Here is a 24327-nt window from a genome sequence, read left to right on the forward strand (position 1 = left end):
GCGATGTCCACATCCCATGAATGAATGAAGGGGGGAAAAACAAGCCCAAATATAAATTTTGCACCAGTATTGGGTGCAAACCCAAACTGTCCATTTGAAACATTCATATGCAGCTTATGATCAAGTACCATTACCTTTGAGGATTTATTTTGTCGGCAACAGACGTGGCAGAACTTGCAGCGTCGACAACACCAGTTCTCCCACTGTTCCTCCAGGGGTCGCTCATTCTCCTCCAGGCAGAAGAGGTGGAAAGGCTCACAGCACACCTGACAGTAAATAAACTGCAAACGAAACGCAAAGGGAAACAAATCGGCAAACTATGCACGTGTTCTTGAAAGGGTAATAATTGTTCCCCTGAGTGTCAGATTTGTAACAATGTCACAATTCCTAATGTGCATGTGGCCAAATGTGTTTGTGTATGCAAACTGTTGTTCATACCTTCCCACCCCTCAAGGCTGCTCATAGCCATGTGGGAAACATTTTAGAGCCTGTCCATTGGCAGTAGGGAAGGTCCTGTATGTTTGATCAGCATATGTAGAGGGAAAAGGTTCAAGCCTTGTGATTAGGCAGCACTCAAGCCCAAGCAAAATGAACTTGCTACAGCACAATTCAGGAAGTGTGATCATTGCACAGTGCCCACAGAACACCAAACCCTCTTCCAGACAGTAACATCACCTGAAGCTTGTGTGCAGAACTTCAAACATGGAGTTGATCATTTTGCTGCAACAGGATCAATGCGACAATCATTAGGCTACGAGTCTTCAGTTATGGTTCTTCATCACAATTTTTTCCATGTTTTTCAATGCTCCCAGTAATTTTAAAGATCAAATTCTGCTCTTATATTCACGCATGCCTGCAAGCTCAACCTTGGATGGAGTTTAAGCTAATTTATTGAGTAAGCTGTGATCAGAATGCTCTAAAACTCAATGCAGTATTGTGCTATTCTTAAACAGAGAGATCTGTTTTCCCAATGCAATAAGTAACTTTTACTATTAAATGGAAGTCATCCTGAACTTAAGCAAGACCAAGATCTCAAGAGGGGAACCATACCTCGACATGCCCACTGCTGGCACAGAGGAAACAGACCACTCTGGGAGTGATGGGTACAGAGGTCAGGATGCTAAGTCCACCCATCTCCCACACATTTTCCACATCGCAGTCCTCCTGCCAAAATCAGTAGAACAATATCAGAAGACAAAGAAACAGCAAAATACAGTTTATGTCAAGGATGAGCAGCTTCAGTTAAAGCTTGCAGGTGTTAACTTTCATATTTGCTGATTTAAGTAGCCCCTTCTGAGTACCAAATGCACTCAACAGCTTTCCGAACCTGTTGCTTCTTATAGTGTATCCACTGGGAATATCACATCATAATGAACAGCCTCTCATAACGAGAATATTGTGTATGCTCTGCAGCAGGTTGGATCACACAAAAGACCTGATATGATGCCATGCGTTCAGCAAGAACCAATTAGCAAGCTGAGAAGAACATCATACATTCAGAGAGATATCATTTTACAATGGTCACCAACCCATTCTATCCCAATCGGGAGGGATTTCCTAGGAAGGAAGGGCTTTTCCCTAATCAACTACTGTAACTTCAGCAGAAACCTCAGGCAGCAATGCATTAATGGGACTTCCGCCGAACTACCACTGAAGTTACAGTGGCGGCTGGTGAGAATACCCAAAAACCCGGTTATTTTATTTTGTGTATTTTTAAACTTTTGGGAGAAATACAGGCGTTAATTCACAATAAATAATGCACTGTCCCTCAGAGAGGTAGGCACAGGCTCAGTGTATGTTAAAGCATTGGACTCAGGGAGACAGCACATGGGTGAATTAAAAATTCCTACACAGTCACATTTGAGAACTCACCCAAACTACTGGTGGGAAAGTGGTAAGGAAGGAGCGGAGATGAGGGGTGGAAAAAATGAAAGGAAAGTAAACGGTAAAAACTCCATGAACTTCCCTTACAGGAATGGAATGCCGGTGCACAGTGCCGGTGCCTGAATTCAAGAAAAGAATGTGTACTGTATGGATGACTAAAAATTATTTAACTTATTTTCTTTTACTCTGTTCAGCCTTGGCAATGCTCTGTAATCTTTGCCATGGTTTCACAGCAACAGAGTGTGCAAAACAGAGCCAAAAGGAGAGCAGTTGTCTGTCCATGAGGAATGGGGGAGGTCGGGAGCAGTGGGCAGAAAATAAATCAAAATTAATTCAATTATACCCTCCTTTTCCTAGAGCTAATTTTTCCTGTAGTTGGTGTGACAAATTAGCAGTCCCAGCATTTTTCTTTCTACCTTGAAATCCACTCTGATCCTGTGGACTCCATCTGCCAATGGTTTCTGTTTCCCACAACTGACATTCGTGAATGGGGTGAGCAGGTTCAGAGTACTGGGTTCAAACTTGCTGACAGCAACCACTTTATCCTAAAAACAAGAAACATGAAATCAATAAGGCTGTTCCTTGTAGAAATGTACTTGTCAGCCATTATACAAACAGTGCCTGTTCAAGCAACACTTTCTAAAACCAAAACATTTCTAAATGAGAGCATAGTATTTGGGATTAACTTTCACAATCATACAACTTCTGTTGGAAAGATGCGACATCATGGGTCTCCCTACAAGTTATTTTCTTGTCCAATGAATAAAATCACATTGTTTGATCTCTCTGCCCACTCACCCCCTGACCAATTTTCCCTGTCCTGGCTGAGAGGTGTGAGGCCACCTGCAGAGGTTCAGCTGCTCAGAGCAGCTAACTCAAAATGGATTTTAGGAAATGTACTAGTGAATCTGTTGTCTGCATGGCTCAGTATTACAAATATTCAATACTATCTATGCAAGTGATTGTGACATAAAACCAACATATTTGTTGGGATGGGGTGTGGGGAAGAGAAAATCCTAAGCGGGCAGTAAACAAAGAGAGCTTATAATACTGCACCGGACACAGGAAGAACCCCATAACGCTTTTGTTCACAGTTCAGCAGTCAGTGTGTGATTGTTTCAGAATAAATACTGGACAAAAACTTTCATGGCCGTAAAAACAGAATATCCACTTGAATGTACACCCTATAGACAACTCAGACCTGATCTCTGTCAGTGCTTTATGTTCCACTTGTGCCTATTGTCCACCACAGTAGTTTAAGTGGGGTCAGAAGCTTCATCAGAGTTGGTGAGCAATAGGGATGTAACTTCATATTCTAGAGGAGGTAAGTTTCAAGCTGCTCAGTGTATTTAACCCAGTACCACTGAATGTTAAGATTGGGAATTTTCCTCAAGAACAATGGCATATAGCCTGTGGCTGTTCCATGTGTGTCTGCCCCCTACTCACAGCCTGTTCTGTAATGAGATTTAACCTAAGTTGGCTTCAGTCCAGTTATGTGCTCTCTAAGAAAACCAAAGGATATCCAGTATTTATTAAAATAGATCTATCTGCCTTAAGGCTTTATATTTCTTTTTTCTTCCCACTAAGTAGTGCCTGGTCTCCAAATGGTAAATGGTCAGAGGCGTGAATTAAACTGGGACTTCACAGTATGGGGAATTACAGGCACAAACCCATATAACATCAGTCTACAGTTTAGCATATAACAATGTTCCACAGAGAAGATCTCAAGCAAAACACTGAATGAATAGTGGCTCTCAAGCAAAGAAACTTAGTGTATCATACTTCTGATAGTCTTAGGAGTGAACAGTACCTGTCAACTAAGTATACTAGCACTCACCAACAGTGTTTATGGCCTGGTATTAGCCCATCACCATTACTTAATTTTATCAGGTAGCATGCATCTCGGTAATCGCAAATCTGTAACCAACATGGTGGAAGCCACTTTCATTCATCAGACACAGCACAAACCAAGGATAAGTGCCTTGCCAATAGGGAAGAGGAATAATCAGATTTTACACCTCAAAGTCAAACTAGCCAACAGCCAGTCACAGCAGTGGTGTATCAGAGGTAGATTTCATCATGTGCCCATTCACATTCCCTGGAAAAGTAAACTTTAAACCCCTCTCTACCATGTCAGCCTCAGTACTGGGGGTGATAACAAGCAGAGACTGAGACCGGGTTGGGGAAAATCAGTGATAAATCCCATCAACTGGTTAGAAAGCGTCACCTGCAAAAGACTAGGAGGGCAGCACACCGTATCATTCAGGGGATTATGGACTGCATTGCAATCTAAAAGGGGAGAAAGTTTACTCTTTATTTAATGGGAGAGGGAACAAAAAGGGTAAGCTAAAGTCTAATAAACGGATCCATTAAATAAATATGAGAAACGATTCCAGTACTCACAGTAGCTTTACTCCTCGCAAAGAATAATTGCAGTTTAATAACTCATCTCTCCCTCTCGTCTAGTCTTTTTCCTGTGTCTCAATTATTTACATCCTTCTTTCTTTCTCCGTTCTGCATTTCTATCTTAGTTGAAATTTCATGACTTCTGTGCTGATTGTCTTTCTTATTCCTCTGATCAGTGTCCCTTGTTCTCATCTTTCTTCTGTCTCAGTTTTCTCCTCTTAACTTCCTTGCTTTGATTCTGCTCTCTTTCAGTCCTCCCTGAATAAAGACTTCACATGAAGCAGCCTGGCAGTCTAATGAGGTTTTGTATGAACATGCTGCAGCACAAAAGTGGTAGAACATGTCTTCAAGCCCATCATCTCATACACAGTCCCTGACGACACCTGAGCAAGCTGGTAGAGACACTAATCCTAAAGCAAGGAAGGAAGGTTGGAGAGCAAGTCAACCTGAGCCACACCTGCTTGCAGCCTGTCATTGCATCACTGGAAGACACTTGAAAGGAACCTGCCTGATAGAATGGTGCTTTGTAAAAGGGAGAATACTATTTTAAAATTTACAAGTCACTTCTTTTGGAATTACCCTGCCCCATTTTTCTTTTAAACAGCTGATTCATGGGTAGGGCAAAAAGCAGCCCATGAATAAGTCTCTTCAACCATACCAAACCACTGTAGGAAAAACATGTTAGCATTATGTTTACAGATTGGGAAGATGTAAGAGTATTTATAGCACCCTGTTCCTTTAATAATAAACTCAAACCTCAGGAGCTCAGGCAGGAGGGACTGTGGACATATTACTGATCGCTTGCTCATACTGTTACCCAAAATAGATGTAACCTACACAAAAGATTTTGGTGTCCCTGCCTCTGAATCTAGAATGTGAAAAAACAGACTGGGAAAGCACAATTAAGTCCAGGGCATTAATTGTATGCAGTAACTCTGACCGGAATTTTCCAGCCCCTCTTGCCAGCAGGATCCTCCGGTCCCGCTGATGTGAACGGAGATTCCAATGGCTCGCCAGCCCCACCTCAGGGGTGGGGGGTGGGGCTGGAAAATTCCGGCCTCTGTACCTGACTTCTGAGCATTGAAGCCCATCAAATGAACAAGGAGTCACTGAAACCCTTACTGCACAGTCCTGTCCACCACATGTATATTTTTTGGGCCATCTCTGTGCCCTGCACCTGAAAAGTCTTCAGCATTTTTCCAGTAATGAAAGAAAGACAAGGTTTTACTCAACAGGAGAATTAGAAGAGCTGGCTTTTCAGTCTGCTAAAAATAACTATACTATAGAGTAAATTTTATGAAATCATGCTCTGGTGGGGAGGCAGATCCATTGGGAGAACATATTGAGAAATTGTAGGCCTGGCTTCCCACCCATTATTAGAAAAAAAAACCATGGGGAATAACACTGCAATTTTTTGATATGCTCTCTCAAGACTTGGTTCTGGGGAAACACATTTGTAAAATTAGTCCTTACAGAAAAGTCATCTAACATTGGATTAAACTTCTAAGCTGGCCTCAGCTACCCATATAGGTAAAGGTGCTTATAAGTGCAGGACAAAAACATTCAGACCTAGATTGTGCTGTGTCAACCGGTCTCAGCCAGGGCATAAGTTGGGGGTGCTACAGCTGGTCTCAGTACTCTTAGGCTACAGAAGTGGAAGAAAATCAAAGGGGATCCTATCTGTGATGATTGCTATATTCAAACAGTTAATGGCACTCACTGTCTGGGGTTAAAATGCACAATTGGCAATGTACTGAAGACTGCCAGCCTAGTGGAGTTGTACCTGCATGAGTCAGCAGAGATAATTTCCCTTTCAGACCATAAATTTTCTACATGAGCCAAAAGATCGCACAACACTGACACTAGACACTCTCCACTCCCAGATTCTGCAACATGGCTTAGGCTAAGGAAGACACCAGGAAGAGGCCCAATGCTTTCTCTGAAGTATTCATAGAATCATAGAAAGTTTACAACACAGAACGAGGTCACTTGATCCATCATATCTGCACCAGCCAAAAAAACGATCCACCCAGCCTAATCCCACTTTCCAGCATTTGGTCCATAGCCCTGCAGGTTACGGCATTTCAGGTGCATGTCCAGACGCCCTTTAAATGAGTTTAGGCTTCCTGCCTCTACTAACCTTTCAGGCAGTGAGTTCCAGACCCCTACAACTCTATAGTTGATTTTTTTTTTCTCATCTCCCCTCTAATCCTTCTATCAATCACTTTAAATCTATGCCCCCTAGTCACTGATCAGTCTGCTATAGTATTGAGTGAAACTCCAAAGAAAGCTAACAATTGGCTTCTCATGCATATTTTCTACTGAGTCATCATGGAATAATACTGAGATCTAGGTGTCATCTTTAGGGATCCATGTGTGGTAGGCCTAGATCTTAATTTTTAAAAAGTGGGGTCAAGATGAGAATTGACTAAGAGATAAGGGTGGGTAGCTGACTGGGTTTTACAATTTTAGGTTCCTGGCACAGAACTTTGCAAAACAAAGTACACATTAGAAATGCAGATGCACAGTTTGGGCATACCTAACTCGTGGCCCTACTTGGTTATCTGCATTTATTTTAACAGGGAGAAAGTTGTGAGGCCACAAATGCAGCACAATGACCTTCACACACTAGGATTCCCGACATACTTTCAGCACATGATTCTCTACACTGGAAACTCTAAACTGTAAAATCTAACCAGGGAAAGGTAGAACAGAAGAAACTCTTTTTGGCCTTGACATGAAGGGAAAGCTCTAGGATACCTGTTGTGCAGTTCATCTGGCACAGAACAGCACGATAAAAAGAACACCTGATATCTGCAACCTACAGAAGCATCTTGCGCAAATGCAATCAGAAAATTCAAAACAGTGGCATGATTTTTAATGTCACCAGAATGATAAAGTTTACCTAGGAGAACACACATACACCAAAATGTGCTGGAGTTGTCCTTTATGTAAGTTAGGATTAAAAAGCTAGGATGAAAGTTTAAATCTCACCTTTTCTTTCGGCTTTTTAGTTTTTAACTGAATATTGAAACGAGCAGGGGCTTTCTTCTGCTTGTTCAGCTCTAGTGCTGGGGAAACAAAGATCTTTATTAAGCGACAAACCAAGATGAACCTTTCACTGACAACAGGTTCAAATTGCATGAGGTATTTTTTCCCCTAAATGCTTCAAACTCAGTAAACTCTGTTACCTAACAGAAGGTACAACAGCCCTTTTTTGGTCTGAGAATGGACAGGGGCTTTGTGGTACCTTTAACAAAAGACATCATGGAACAGCCTGATGTTCAGATAGTAAAAACAGTGCGTAATTGAGCCATATAGATCAAATGGTCACAGGTTCAACTCCCAGTCTGTGCTGATGTCAGCTAGTGTGGCATTCGGGGCTCCACAAATGCTCTCAGTACTGCAGGAAAGGGATGGAAATCATGCAGGGCTCCTGCTTCTGGTTGCTATCCAGTTACCATCCAGACACAAGTGATATCAGCTGTGGTCAGGGCTCAACTGTGATGCCCCCAAGAGGTGAATAGCCTGGCATCATCCACCATGATTATCAGATGTTGGAAAGCGCCATTTTGGCATGGTACCAAAGGAGTGCCTATAGAATTGCCCACATCAGAGGAGGGGAGATAAAAGAAAACAGACATTATATGGTACAGTTGATAGTGTACAAGCTCACTGTACCATTGATAGGTGGTAAGTGCATATGTACAGCTATTTCCACAAGTCGTAGGTTCCAGATGTTGTCAGGAAGAAGTCCCATGCAAGGGTGGGGAAGTGGGGAGGGAGGTGGATATAAGCAGCTAAGAAATCCCACAACACCCTCAAGAGGGACATTAGTGTGAAGCCTGGGAAAAGATTGCCTGCCTGCTCTCTTGGAAGGTGCTTAAGAACCCCCTAACAAGAGGGAAAGGAAATAAAACAAATAAATTGGAAGATGCATCATATATTTCAGGTGCTAGACACTAAACTGGCTGTAAAACAATGCAAACCCAATTCTAAGTTTTACCTTGAACTCATTAAACAGGAGCACCACAGTTATTGCAACGTAAGACAACCTGGCCCTGGTTTGACGGAACAAAGTGCTGAAAGTCAGGAAGTTCTTATTAAAACAACCTCAGCCGAGTCCTAAAGACACTATGCACTAAGCAGTTCCTGCAATGGCATGCAAGCATTACTTAAAACCTAGTGAAAAAAAGAACAACCACAGGTTGGGCCACCTCGTAATATTATTATTTAGCACAAATATATCTCCGCCACAGCAAATGCACCAAGTCAAGGCATGAGAAGACAGGAGGCACAAAAGACATGGAAAAGTGGCTTGCTGTCAGACAAATGACGTGGTGACATGGAGGTGACAAGTCTTCAGAGGAAACAGCAGAGAAATGCAATTTAAACAAATCTTTAATCACAATGTAAAAACTTTACAGAATTTTCCAACACTTTTTTACACTAGAATAGTGCTCTCCAATCCCCTCATGACAGGTCATGTTTACCTTGTGGAGGGAAGATACAATCGCTAATGTCAACCAGTTCCATGGTGAGATGGCTCACTGACAAACCTCAATGCAATCTGTAGGGGTGGTAGATCTGACTGTAATGCCACCTAGTCTGGACTCCTCCTCCATCCCCCAAAAATTCCTCAAGCCTACTGGGAACAAAATGTCTTTATCGCTATGATAGCGAACCAACTACAAGCTTACAACACTACTGAAAGGGGAATGAGTGTGGGAGAGGGAAGCGTCTTGTTGGGATGAAAACCTGTAACCTTGAAATAATGCTGTGCAGTATTAACAATTACGTTTATTTCAAATCAGTCCATGCCTTCTTAAAATGACGGATAGAGGAACATCATACAAAAATGCTACTTCTATAGTAGAGTGTAAGCTTATAGCAGCAATGTGTTTGATATAATGAATGCCAAGTTTAGAATACCTGAATCTGTTTGCAGTGGCTGCTTTTTCTTTGGATCGCTCAGCCCAGGCTTGACTGATTCTTTCTTCAGTTGCACATGTCCTGGTTGCTGAGGCTGACTGGAGTCAGATGGTTGAGGGGGTTGTTTGCTAGGTTTCCGGACAGGTGAAACTATAGCTGCCTGTTGCCGGACTTCAGAAGGCGGAGAGGAGCTGCCTTCCTCAAACTGCTGGTCATTGTGTTGATGAGGAACCTGGTTCATTTTCTGGGCGTGCTCTTGTCCTTGTGAACCAGCCTGGGGAGAGCTTTTATGGCTGAAGTCGGAATGTTGTTTTACAGCTGGCACTTCTTTCTTCTCTTGTATTTTTGTTTTCTTTTCCTTTTTCTTTACTAAGAACCAAAGTTAAAATGCATCAGTCAAAGAATAAACAGGACACAATCCTCATCAAGTTCAACCCAGTAACCTCCCTTCTCTCCTGAAGGCAGTGACTCATGACACGGTATGGTTCTAAAGGCACCAAAACATGTCTTTGCCACCTCACTCAAATGGCCATTCTACAGGCTGGGTGCACTATTATATTAGGGGAAACTTGAGCCCAATTATCAACTCTATTCTCTTAGGACTATCGTGAATATTTAATTTTCGGGTATGCTCTTTAGACTGTGATATGGAACATATCTCTTTTTTTACCCCTGCCCAGTTCTGGGGAGCATAGGTTACTGACTCAATGCAGTTTGGGTCCATATGGCTCAGTACTACAGAGCTCATTCATGAGCCAACAGGGGAGCATCAACACAAAACATTTCTTGCTACATTAATATTTTGTGCAGGTGCATCTGAGATCAGACTGGTATCTTCCGTTCAATCCACAAATATCGCAATTAATTTCATGTGCTTCCTGTTTTAAAAAAATATCCACTGACTAAAGCCACTCCTCCTAAAGATACAATAACACAACTTAGGGATGTATAAAGCTGCACAAATTAAAATCCAATCAGCTATGTTTTTTTTAAAAGACCTATCAAGTTTTCAATAGGATCTGACACACAGAAAATGGGAAGAATTAACTTCACAGTGCCTTTTTCAATATTCTTCGCACAACCTCAAATACTAGGCAATTATTTATAAGGAATAAGTAATTTTACGGGTACTGGGGAAATCACTAGGCGAACATTAAAAGTACCATTTAGCAGGAGACTAGGAGGATAGTATCTATAATAAGAAGAAAATTACAAAGGAAGGAGGGTTCAGAGGAAACAAAACTGATTTTTACCTGTTACACAAATATACTTTATCTCTCAGTAAATCTTCATTTTTATAAATCAGCAACAAATAAGATGGCTCCTATCCTATTAGCAAAAATTTCACAGGGCACATTAAACACATTTAAAAATTCTGTTTGGGAAAGTTTTTGTTAAAGGCTTGAATACCATAACAACAGTCACTGCTCTTCAAAGCGACTAAATGCAGTTAAAGCACTTTGGCAAGTTTCAGACAAGTGTCTTAAAATACTACATAAGTGCAAGTCTTGATCTTCTATCTAGGTAGCAAGTGCAACTTTGTAAAATTCACTGATTCTGAGGTGCAGAAGCAAAACCAAATGCAAATTAACAAGCGCACAGCAGAGTTAAAGGAATATTGACAGCACTCACCTTTAACTGGTTTCGGAGGAGGTGCTTTAGAAGGCATCCATTGGAGATTCTGACATTTCCGCATCCTTCACAAGAAGGTAGTGAGTTGTACAGATACAGTAGAAAAGGGAAAATAGATTAAAACGGAATATAAATTATAGCATGCACATTGCATTTTCAGGCACTGCAACTTAAACAGTTTAATACTATGGCTCCAATGTGGTAACACTTAGCTCTTAATACAAAATATCTCAATGGGAAAGCCTTCAGAGAAGAACCAGTCAGAAAAAAATCAAGAGCACCTTAAGCCCACATACGCTGGCTTCCATGCCCAATTCTCTCAATATCAGGGTTTGTATATAAAAATATACCAAGATTTGTGATGTAACGTTTTCTAGGAGGGGCAAGAATTAAGATGAAAGTCTCTCGTCTCAATTAAATTGTTAAAGGTCTTATGTGAAGTGCACTTGGGAACCTCTAATACTCAGAAGACTTAGAGTTTGAATGCCAATCTCCTCTACTGTTGAGACTTCATTATCCATCTCAAGAAATATAGAGGTTGGTGTCTGTAGAATGTATCCTTCAACAGAACACTGCACAATAATAGCAATGATATTTTTTATGCTAACTACCTTTCCTTAAGGCACTTGACTCTGGTTGGGATATTGAACCACGGGCACTAGCAGTCCTCCAGTAACCCATTCAAGTAGCCATACTAGTTAGCCTGAACAAAAAGTGTTGGCGGATGGTTTAACTTGAAGAGAAAATACCAATAAAATCTAATCTTGTGCTAAGCAAATATCCGCATGCACTCTTTAATGAAGTTCATTAATTAGGGATCAAGAGCAGGAATCCCTGGCTGTTCTTACCCTAACCTAGCCAGTAGACCAGCTCAAAGTTTAGCACTCCATCTGTTTTCTTGAATGAGATTAGCTAACCTAACACAAACCAGGGATTAAACATTGAGCCTGCCCAGTTTTGGGACTACAGCACGAGGTGCATTTGCATCCTACATAAAAAACTAAATAATTCTCTGCCAACTACCATTGAATTCCCAATCCAATATCAGCCCTACACAAATCATGGATTAAATATTAAATATGCTTGTTAAGATGGGCATTAAAGGTTAAGATGGATATTAAAGATCCCAGGACACTCTTTAAAGAGTAAAGAACTCTTCTGGTGCTCTTGCCAATGTTCATCACACAATCAATACAAAACTGGCCATTCATCTCATTTGCATTTGTGAGCTGTAAACAAAGTGGCTACCACATTCACTTACATTAACAAATGTACACTTCAAAAGTCTTCTTTAACAAATTTCAATTTACACTTGTTCTAAAACAGCTGGTTACTAAGTCCCACTCACTTGCAGCATTGCTTTTTCACATTCCGACCACCAAATTTGGGTTTGTCCAAGCAATTTGTACACTGGCCGCAGTCATCTGGTACCTGACAGCCTGAACACTGCCCACACCTACGTGACCTCCTCCCCTTCCGAACAATAGGCTCCTGTGGGACCTTGTGCTTAGCGATTGGTTTGATTATTGGTGCAGGTGGTTCAGCATCCTCTGACCCAGCTACAGATGATTTATCTGCAATGCATAGAGAAGCGGTTTCATAGCGACTGTTTTCTTAGGCAGGAGAGATTACATACTAATACAGTGACTTCTGGTGTGGCAAATCCCTCCACAAATATAGGCACATTTCCACGGGCACTCCCAGGAAGCATGTATTTTATCTTCCAAAAGGGAACATTAGCTACCTAAAGAGAAAGAGCCCTGTCACTTCATGAAACTTAATTAATTCAATATTTTCTGGCCTGTATACTTAATGTAGGACAAAGAATTCTTAATACCTTATACTTATAACCCAGTATATCCAAGCAGATGGGCAGAATATTGATACCATTGAGGTCTCCAAAAATGCCTTCGTGGTTTTGGATCTTCGAGCCTCAGTTTTAAAATTTTAAATAGGTCTACATAGTCTAACCCACAATTATACAAATGGAAAATCAAAAGCCAAATATGGAACTCCTGTAACTTTCTTGGGTCTAGTGTACTCCCAGCGGGGAGCATACCAAAAAATTAATAGACAGAAAATTGTAGAGAGCAGCTACTTTAAATTCTGATATGTTCTCCCATGGGTGGTATTTACTGAAAGCCAGCCACAGGAGCAACATTCTCCAGGAAGACACCTCTCTTGCTGGCCCCAAGACTTGAAAAATACCATACAGTAGTTTCTCTTAAAACACCCAGTCCCTATCTATCCATATGAATTAGCTAATATTCTCTACCTCCACTGTTTCTCCAGGCAGATTATTGTATATTTCACTACCCTCCATGTTTGCCTTCCTTCATTCTAGCTCAATTCTTGGTTCCATTGCAAAGTCTGAGATTGTGTCAAACACATCAACTATAACTATTTTCTTCATGCATTATCACATCATACCATCACAGTATCTGACAAAATATCTATAATTGATCAGTTTGTAAGGATGTCAGTTATCCTAAAATTTATCATTGGAAAATGCTGGACTCCATTATCAAAAATGTAGTAGCAGGGTATTTTGAAAATCTTAACACAATTGGGCAGAGTCAACATGGTTTTGAGAAAGGGAAGTCACATTTCACAAATTTATTAGAGTTCTTTGTGGATGTAAAAAGCAGGGTGGATAAAGGGGAACCAGTAGGTCTGGCGTATTTGGATTTCCAAAAGGCATTGGATATGTGCCACAAAAGGCTACTGCACCAGTAAGAGCTCATGGTATTGGGTGCGATATATTAGTGTGGATAGAGGATTGGTTAACTAACAGAAAAGCGAGAGTCAGGATACATGGGCCATTTTCAGCAAACTGTAACTAGTGGAATGCAATAGGGGCTCAGTATTAGTTCTATATTAGTGACAAAGATGAAGGGGGTCACTGTGTTGTAACCAAACTTGCAGACGGTACAAAGGTAAGTAGGAAAGCAAGTTGTGAGGAAGATATAGATAAGTTGAGTGAGTGGGCAAAAATTTGACAGATGAAGTATAACATGGGAAAACATGAGGCTGTCCACTTTGGTGGGAAGGATAGAAAAGCCAAATGTTATTTAACTGGAGAGAGATTACAGAATGCTGCAGTACAGAGGGACCAGGTTGTCCTTGCACACAAATCACAAAAGGTTAGCATGCAGGTACAGCAATAATTAGGAAGGCAAATGGAACGTTGGCTTTTATTGCAAGTATAAAAGCAGGGAAGATATGAACATACGAATCAGGAGCTGGAGTAGGATACTCGGCCCTTCGAGCCTGCTCCACCATTCAATAAGATCATGGCTGATCTGATTGTGGTCTCAACTCCTTTTTCCCACTTATCCCCAATATCCTTTGATACCCTTATTAGGTAAGAATCTATCTACCTCTGCCTTGAATGTATTCAGTGATCTTGCCTCCACTGCTCTCTGGGGAAGAGAATTCCAAAGACAGCCCTCAGAGAAAAAAATATTCTCATCTCAGTCTTAAATGGGAGACCCCTTATTTTGAAGCTGTACCCTCAGGATCTTATGTGTTTCAATAACATCACCTCTCATTATTCTAAATTTCAATGGATACAGACTCATATGATAACACCCCCCCATCACCTCCAGCCTAGATATCAGTCAAGTGATGCTTCTCTGATCTGCTTCTAATGCATTTAAATCCTTTCTTAAATAAGGAAACCAAAATTATTCAGCCACACAGAGCACTGGTGAGACCACATCTGGAGTACTGTGTACAGTTTTAGTCTCCTTAAGAAGGGATATACTTGCATTGGAAGCAATTCAGAGGAGGTTCACTTGGCTGATTCCTGCGATGAAAGGGTGGTCTTATGAGGAAAAATAGAGCATACTCGCTAGATTTTAGAAATGTGAGAAGTGATTTTATTTTTCTTCAATATTCTTTTGTGGGATGTAGGCATTATTGTTGCCCATCCCCAACTGCCCGCAAACTGAATGGCTTTGCCAGACCATTTCAGAGGGCAATTATGAGTCAACCACATTGCCGTGGGTCTGGAGTCACATGTAGACCAGACCAGTTAAGGATTGCAGATTTCCTTCCCTAAAGCACAGTCGTCAACCAAATAGGTTTTTGCAACAATTGATGATAGCTGTCATAGTCACCATTAATGATTAGCTTTATATTCCAGATTTATTACTTGAATTTAGGTTTCACAGCTGCCGTGTGGGATTTTGAACTTATGCCCCCACAGCATTAGCTTGGACCTCTGGACTACTAGTCCCGTGACAATACCACTGCACCACCATCTCCCTTATTGAAACATAAAATTCTGAGGGGCCTTAACAGGGTAGATGCTGAGAGGATGTTTACCCTTCTGGGGAATCCAGAACTAGGGGGCACAGTTTAAAATAAGGGGTCTCCTATTTAAGATGGAGCTGAGGAGGAATTTCCTCTCTTTAGAATTCTCTTCCTGACAGCAGTGGTGGCTGGGTCACCGAATATGTTCAAGGGTGAGTTAGACAGATAGACAACAGCCTCTATGTGAAATTTTAATTATGGGTTTGGAAACCTAATTGGAAATTCCCATCTTCGTTATTAGTCAACTGACAAAATACAAGTGTACAAAACATCACTGCAGATTATAGCGCATCATAAGGCACTGAGACTAGATGTGTAACTTGCTTGGTCAGAACTAAACTGAGGCTGGGTTCCAACAATCTATCATCTTTACTACCAGAAAGATTATATCAATTACTGAAATGACCCAGAATTTCTATACATTTTTACTCATTGTAAAGTTGAATATGCTTTCTGGGTAATGGCATTTCAGCCTCTTTCATACTAACATGCAGGTCTAGGCTTGCATGCATTACACTTTTTAGTCACAAGAAATTAAAGCTGCCTTTAGAAAGCAAAGGTTATACATGCAGAAATTACTCCACAGGCACATACTAATAACACTCTGTAAATGCCTATTAAGATGTGTAACAACATTCACGCTGCAATTTCCTCTTTCCATTTGGCAAAGCAACTGAACTGCAGTTGATCTCTCTTATATCCTATGCCTAGCCCATCCAGTCTCTCTCCATAGCTGAAACGCTCCCCCAGTTGGTGTCAAGAACACCCCATGTGACAAACTGCAAGCACAAACTCTATGGTATAAATCGTACCCTGTGCTGTCCTCGGAGATTGATTTATTCCCAGTTTTTAAGAGATAAAAATAAAAGATACTATCTCAACTTTAAAGCATATACCAAATCTTTGATGTCAAATGATTATTACATTTTCTTTCAAATTCATCTTCAATGTATTTTGGCCTATTTTAATCAAGCAACTTTAAATGTTGATGTTGTGTCAACAAACTCTTTTGGAAAAGAATTGGATAAATATCTGGTAAGGAATAGATTAGGTGGTTGAAGGGGTGAAGCAAATTAGGTATAATCATGAAACATGGGGCTGAATAATATGGTAGTGGCCAAGGGCGGGCTCCACACCCGGACATCTGCAGCGTTCCAGCTTCTGGGTCCATCATCGGAGTGCACCCAATAATAGCGGCAAATGGAATTTAATCCTGAGAAGTGTGGGGTGATGCATTTTGGGAGGGCCAACACAGCAAGGGAATACACAATGAATGGCAGGACCCTAGGAAGTACAGAGGATCAGAGGGACCTTGGTGTACATGGACATAATGGGCCGAAGGGCCCATTTCTGTGCTGTCCAACTCTAAATCGCAAATTGACACCAATTATTGGCAAGGGGGTTGGTTAGAGGCCTTCATCCCACCCAGTGGCTGCTGGAGAGAGGAATCTAGGGAGATCATAGCTCATGACCAAAAACGAGATCACAGCCAGCACTTTAAAGGGCCCCCGGCACAGGAGAGTGTCAGGAGTCCCAGCAGACGATTAATCTCATTGAATCATTGTGAAAATAGAAGACTTGTGCAGTTTCTAGTCTTGCAAGGGAAGAGCATTTAATTTTTTGTTATTCTCTGCAAACCTTGTCACTCTTCATAGGTGGCAATCTTTTTTAAACATCAAGAAGTCTCCCACTACTTGGCATGGAGGAACTGTACATTTGTTACATGTTTCCATACACAGACGTCTGTGTCATCAGAACGAGGGAAAGGCGGAGTAGAAGGGCCAAACATGCCCCTAGATTCAATGAGGACTCACTCAAAGCCCTCCTAACTGCAGTATCAGAGCAATGTGAGCAGCTTATGCCAACACCTGGCAAGAGGAGGGAGCCCAGCCAGACACGAGCTGTATGGTAAGTAGAGGTCGAAGTGGTCAGCAGTGAGGTTGTGGTGAGAAGGCCTTGGTCTCAGTACCAGAAAAGGCTCAATAACCTGATGAGGTCAGCTAGGGTGAGTATGGCCTTAGTATGAACTATCTGGGTCCAGTGTGCTGTAGGCTCAATCGCAAATGCAGGAGGTAATTGAATGTTGCTGCTCCTCAAAGGCAGTATAATTCCACAAGGACACAGGTGTCCTAGATCATGCCATTGTGCATTTGAGGCAATAGTCTTGTTTTGGGCGGGTGGTTTCCAGGATGAGCTTATGACACATATGCATTGCCTCCAGGTTGGCACACGCAAAGATTGTAATGGGTTAAACATGGAAACTAGGAGCAGGAGTAGGCCATTTTGCCCTTTGAGCCTGCTCCACCATTCATTGTGATCATGGTTAATCATCCAACTCAATAGCCTGCCCTGCTTTCTCCCCATATCCTTTGATCGCTTTCGTCCCAAGAGCTATATCTAACTCCTTCTTGAGAACATACAAAGTTTTGGCCTCAACTACTTCCTGTGGTAGCGAATTCCACAGGCTCACCACTCTCTGGGTGAAGAAATTTCCCCTCATCTCAATCTTAAGTGGTCAACCCCGTATCCTCAGACTCTGACTCCTGGTTCTGGACTCCCCCACCATCGAGAACATCCTTCCTGCATCTACCCTGTCTAGTTCTGTAAGAATTTTATAGGTTTCTACGAGATTCCCCCCCCCTCCATTCTTCTGAACTCCAGCGAATATAATCCTAATCGACTCAATCTCTCCTCGTAGGTCAGTCCCGCCATCCCACGAAGCACACCATGAGATTGCCTGGAATTGTTGATGACTGCTCCCTGATAAATCTTTTCAGAAGCGAGCCCACAACGCCCGCGAGAGAGCCAGTAGAGACGAGAGTTCTGAACCTAAAAGTCCTAATTTCTTCTGAAGAGGACATGCTGGCGCTAATGGATTCCAACTCCTCCAGGAATACAGACAGAGGCGAGATTGGAGGATGGCCTAGATTTGGTGAGATGGCAAAAGACTCAGGCTGGTAGGAAAGGGGAGAGGACAACTGGAGGCTCAGCAGAGGGTAGGCATTATCCAATGCGGCTGGTGAATATAGTTCACACAGTGGAACCCTGACAAACTTCATCATCTGAAACTTGACTAGATCATTCAAGGGTACTTTGCATCTGTAGAGTCTGATCACTCATGCTGGACAATGAAACAGTTGATAAGCGTCGTGTGATAGGGCTGATGTGACAAGGTCTTTGAAAACCAATAAGCCTGTTACTGATGTATCTCTGTTACAGGAGAAGCCTCTTCCACTGAACCTCTGCCAGAAGCTGTGCCGCCATCTCTCTTCAAGAGGAGGAAGAGCCCTCAGAGAATGCAGCTTCACACCCTCTCTCAGCACCCAGCGCCATTGAAGATACTGGAACAGCAGGGAATTTTGCGTCCAACGTGGGTCTGGTGAGGGCACGGGCTGTTATCGGAGAGTATGGCAGTGCAACCTCGGGCAGTCAGAGGAGTGCCTGGGGTGATTCGGAGACTAACTCCGAGTTGGATGATGTGCCTCTGGAGTCATCCGTGTGGCAGCAGATGCTGGATCTCCAGCACGAGGTCCATGAAGATTTGGCAGGTATGCCAGAGGAGGTGCATGCTCTGGTCCGGACTATGGAGGTTTCTACCCGGGCCATGTGCACTGCGGTCACCTGCTCTTCAGAGTGCAATCTTCCTCTATGGACAGGCCCGATGGGGCAAACCAAGCGCATCGCAGACACAATTGTAGGGATGCACTCTGACCTGTACACCATTGCCCTGGCTCTGAGCTCAGGGGAACTGGGACCTCGGTCGCACACCTCGCTGCTGGATCTCACCAGTTGGCAGGGAGGACCAGCGGTCCTTGTGACATAGGATGAGCAGCAGCTGCCTTCACCTGGAAGTTCCTCTTACGGCACTTTTGATTGGGGGGGCTGGTAGAGAAAGAGAGATCTCTTCCATCCATCAGCCATTGAAACAGTCCTCGAGTATTACCGCGGCGACTGAAGACTTGCATGCATGCATGTATGCATGCAAGAGTTTTCTGGAGAGGCATGCCCATCACGGTCATCCAGGGAAAGGGAGACAGCAGGTAAGTCCCCTCTCCCTGTTGCAACTGCAAGTGAGGGGGTAGCACTGCACCAAATCACCTGCAAACATGTAACTAAATATCCACATCAGACACAAAGAGGGGCACTCTGCTGGCCGTGATCACATGCATGGTCATGACACCAGGGATGTCTTAATATGCCAGAGGTTTCAATAGTCTGTGCTATCTAATAGGTGGATATCCATTTACCGAATCAAGCAGCAGAAGGTATTCTGTGAATCACAACTGTTTTATTGTTAAACTATAGTTCAGTACAAATACAAGTTTCCACGCTTTCCTTCTGGATCCTGTCTCTGTCCAGAAGAAAAACCCACACAATAGAGAAAAACCCAGCTCTTAAGTAGAGGCTTCAATGGACATCACCTGCTCTCAATTCACACTGAAGCTGGTCCTGGTTTACTCTTAAAAGAACTTGCATTTCTAACATTGTCATGTGTATTCATTGCAACATCTTCACAGGTGTCATTAGCCATCTTTTCAGTGGATAACCCTGGTCACCTATGAGCCACCCTTCCAAGCAATCAGGGCCGGTTAAAAGGTCTGGAAGTAGCTTTGATAAAGTCCCACATAAGAGGTAAAATTAAAGCACGTGGGATTGGAGGTAATATATTGGCATGGATTGAGAATTAGTTAGCAGACAGGAAACAGAGAGTAGGAATAAGTGGGTCTTTTTTGGAGTGGCAGGCGGTGACGAGTGGGGTACAGCAGGGGCCACTGCTTGGGTTCCAGCTATTCACAATATATATCAATGATTTGGATGAGGGAATCAAATGTGACTGGTAAGGAGGGTGTTAAAGGTCTTCAAGGTTATTTAGACAAGTTGAGTGAGTGGGCAAATAGAAGTGTAAAGTTATCTACTTTGGTTGGAAAAAGAGAATGGCAGAGTATTATTAAATTGCTGATTGATTGGGAAATGTTGATGTATAAAGGGACCTGGGTGTCCTTGTTCACCAATCACTGAAAGCAAGCATGTAGGCGCAACAAGCAGTTAAGGTGGCAAACAGAATGTTGGCCTTCATTGTGAGAGGACTTGAATACAGGAGTAAGCATGTCTTACTACAGCTGTACAGGGCCCTGGTGAGACCACTCCTGGAGCATTGTGTGCAGTTTTGGTCTCTTACCTAAAAAAGGATATATTTGCCATAGACGGAGTGCCGCAAAGGTTCACCAGACTGATTTCTGGGATGGCAGGGTTGTTGTATGAGGAGAGATTGGGCCGAATAGGCCTATATTCATTGGAGTTTAGAAGAATGAGAGGGGATCTCACTGAAATGCACTAAATTCTGACAGGGCTGGGGAGGGGGTATCTAGAACAAGGGGTCACAGCCTTAGGATATGGGGTAGACCATTTAGGACTGAGATCAGGAGAAACTTCTTCACTCAGAGGTTGGTGAACCTATGGAATTCTCCACCACAGTCACTGAATATATTTAAGAAGGAAATAGATAGATTTCTGGACTCTAAAGGCATCAAGGGGTATGGGGAGAGAGCGGGAGTAAGGCGTTGAGATAGAGGATCAGCCATGATTGTACTGAATGGTGAAGCAGCTCAAGAGGGCCAAATGATCTTCTCCTTCCCCATATTTTCTATATTCCTTTGTATAAGATCATCAGTGACTCTCTGAGTTCCTCATGACTCTTGGGGATTGGTGCTGCTCTGTCCCCTTCATGCAACACCACTGCACCCTGAGCTTCCCCTGTGCCCTTCTTCCTCCCACTCCCCTCCTCCTCCTCACTGGAAGTTGTGTCTCCAACAGAGGCTACAATGACCATTTGTCTCAGAGACTTGACAGCCCTGGGAGATGGCCGGGAAAAAAATAAAATCAAGAACTCAGAAGAGCCCTCCATGTGACAGGAAAGGCCTCCAACTCAAATAATCTGAAAATGGATAGTCTGCTTAATCGAATGAACACTCCTTACAGTCACTAATGTGCTAACTGCAAAGTTGAGATTCTGGTCTCAGCTGAAACTTTCAAACCCACTCAAACAAGCTTGGGCATTAAAAAGCAAATGGCATGATTCTAGCCCTAAAGGCCTGTTATTGCCTTCAGGGCTCATTATTGCTCTCAATTGGGTCATCAATGATGTTAATAACATTTTAAGTTGACATTTAAATAACACGGGCAGGTTTTTGACTTATAGCCCCGCCCGCATAGCATATTATTGCAAACCAGCATGGTGATGTCAGAAATGCTGCCCAATGCTATCACGCCAGATATTATACTTGGTGCCACGGGGAACACCCCCAATCTGGGGGCATATTATTCAGGACATGGTAGTTGCTGTGCTATTGCAATCAGAAAATGCGATCAAAAAGGCTATTGGAAAATTAACCTTTATCTCAGTGATGCAGAGCCTTGACCAGAACCCATCCAGGAAGCTTTGTTCAACTTTGAGCACCAAACTTTAGTAAAGATATAAAATACTGGAAATACTCAGCAGGTCTGGCAGCATCTGTGGAGAGAGAAGCAGAGTTAACATTTCAAGTCAATGAGCTTTTATCAGAACGGCCACTGACCTGAAATGTTAACTCTGATTTTCACTCCACAGATATGCCTGAGTTTTCAGCATTTCTTGTTTCTATTTCAGGTTTTTAGCATCTGCAGTATTTTACTTTCCTTTTAGTAAAAATATTTAGGCTTTGGAGGGGTACAGGGCAGATCCGCCAGAATGACATCAGGGCTGAAAGGGATAAAATATGAGAACAGGATGCATAAAGTTGGCTTGTAGTTTTGGGATGATCTGGTTGAGGTGATTAAAATGATAAAGAAATTCAATAGTATAATGAGAGAAAGCAGTTCCTCTGGCGAGGAGAGCCCAGAAAAGGGGACATAAAAAAATTAAGAGTCAGGCTTTTTAATGAGTGAAATTAGGAAACGTTTTTCACATAAAGAGTGGTGGAAATGTGGAACTCTCCCCTAAGAAGTTGTGGATTGGGGGGGGGCAACTGAAATTTCAAAGACTGAGATTGATGGATTTTGATAGTTAAGGTTATCAAGGGATTTGGAGCCTAAACAAGTGAATGGGAGTTGTGATATAGGTTAAAGAGCCACAAACATTAAAATCAAACATGCTAGGACTGTGCAGCTCTTGGAGCGAATTGTACATTTAGTCCTGCTTTCACCATGAAATAATTTAAGGAATAGGGGGCACTGTGATGGGGAACAGCAGGTTCTGGCTAGATGGATGCGCTAGCAGGAGTGAAAATGTCCTGCTCGTCCCTATTTGCTATGTGAGTTTGTGAATATCTATAAACAGGGTGCTAGATCTGAAAGAAAGAGCAATGGGTAAATTAGAATCAAGCTGTTGAGAGCAAAGAACTGTGCTGTGAAGAGCTATCATCAAGCCCACATTTAAACAATAAACCATCACAAAAAATGCATCCTTTGTTTGCTTTGTAAACATTCCTACTAGTGTTTTCAATTTTATTGTTCTTTAAAAATATTGTTGAGTTGCCAAACCAAGCACTAAGAAACAGAGCTATAACTAGTAGAAAAGTAATCAACCACCCAGAAGTGCTTGAACTTCAGCTGTTCAGTAATGCAGCTCATTTACACTCACTCGCTCAGGAATTCAACCCAAACAATTTCCTGGTTACATACAGAATTATATGTTTTATGGATTTTGAGCTCAATATGAAGGATAATCACTAGATTGGAACATTGTCCATTTTAGACAGTCAACATCAAGCACTCCTAGATCAGGTATTGAACAGTTAGATGCAAGGTAAAGTTTCGTCTACTTCTTCCAACCAACATGATTAGTCCCAACCTCTGAAGAGCCATATTATACAATAAGACAGTAGTAGACTCAGCCAACAATCCCATGACTTGATCAAATTTTACTGACATAAAAGAGGAAACCAACAGGCATGTTATCAAGGTTTTATTTTTAACCAAGATATTCAGTTAGGGCATGTGTCATATCAATCATTGGCATGGTACGTTAGGGTGCTTTCTTACTCCCAGTTTCGTATTGTTGAGAAGCGACCTGAGCTTCAGAACAACACCAAGTTAGGAACGTAAATTAGGATTCAGGGTCTGACCTGATTCCTGAGTGAAGCACGAGATTCCTTGGAGGATGCAGAGTCACAGCACTTCCCAATCACGGATTGAAACTGGCTTACAAAATGTTCTGGGCACTCTGTAAACCCATCAAACCTCATTTTAAATATTTAGAAAGGGCAGAAGTTCTCTCTTCCCAACATTTTAAATATTTAATTTTTTTAAACTATTGCAAACAGCTCTGACATCTGCCTAACTCTCCCAGGCACGGCTGTTACATTTCCAATTATTTCTTTCTGGCTGAAACTGTAAGAGCAAAGCAGTTTCTACTTTGCATATATGCTAGAGTTGTATACAAAACTGTTGATACTAGTTCGACTGCACATTCTGATTCACTATTGTCTGGTTAAGTATTCAGCACTCCATACTCTCCACTCTGTACTTGGGCAATTATTAAGATCAAAAGATAATTAAATTCAATTATAGCAATCAATCAGCAAATTAAGCATTGGCTGCCATAATCACAAACTCACACTGCTGATCAAGCAAAGACTTTCCCACAAGGTTATGCAACATCTTCCCAAGAGGGAATAACCAGGGCTTTTTTTTATGTAAAAGTAAAACAATTATTGAGGCTTTCTGAAAATGATTATTGTAGGTGTTTTCTGTACAATCAGTATGAGCAATACTTGAACATACGGATGTTTTCTAGATGAATATCTTTACAGGTTCCATCTAAACTCTTGCCCTGGAGATGGTGTTGTGGTTAGAGGTCAGTTGGACCACGTTTTAGTCACCAAATTTATACCTAATCTTCAGTTACCTTTTCACAAGACAAATACACGCAAACAACACAGACAAGACAATGTTTCACTCATTGAGGTGACCTGGATATTTACATCTTGTTAGCTTTATTTTTACATCTGGTCAGCCAGGTATAATTTAGAGAGAATACTATCACAGCATGTTGTGTAAGCTACAAAATCAATAGTTCAATTTAACCTGTGTGTTCCTTGGACTAATGCTCCAAGTTAAAAAAACTCAATGAATTTTCAGATTTGTCCTATTTTTGGAATTCCACACAGGATTCCAGGT

General features: G+C 42.0%; 1 protein-coding gene across 3 annotated transcripts in view; it reads right to left on the reverse strand.

Annotated features, from left to right (window-relative positions):
• Positions 1–24327, reverse strand: part of kmt2a (lysine (K)-specific methyltransferase 2A) — a 150574-nt gene that overhangs the window by 63293 nt on the left and 62954 nt on the right. For all 3 annotated transcript variants that reach the window (XM_041174477.1, XM_041174478.1, XM_041174476.1), the window contains exons 5-11: positions 12203–12428; positions 10855–10919; positions 9223–9591; positions 7285–7361; positions 2301–2429; positions 1051–1164; positions 135–281 (exon numbers count right to left, since the gene is read on the reverse strand). In XM_041174477.1, coding sequence (XP_041030411.1) covers positions 135–281; positions 1051–1164; positions 2301–2429; positions 7285–7361; positions 9223–9591; positions 10855–10919; positions 12203–12428 — 1127 coding nt within the window. The remainder of the gene's footprint in view (positions 1–134; positions 282–1050; positions 1165–2300; positions 2430–7284; positions 7362–9222; positions 9592–10854; positions 10920–12202; positions 12429–24327) is intronic.

The sequence above is a fragment of the Carcharodon carcharias genome, chromosome 25 (assembly GCF_017639515.1).
Source record: "Carcharodon carcharias isolate sCarCar2 chromosome 25, sCarCar2.pri, whole genome shotgun sequence".
In the NCBI taxonomy this organism is placed as follows: domain Eukaryota; kingdom Metazoa; phylum Chordata; class Chondrichthyes; order Lamniformes; family Lamnidae; genus Carcharodon; species Carcharodon carcharias.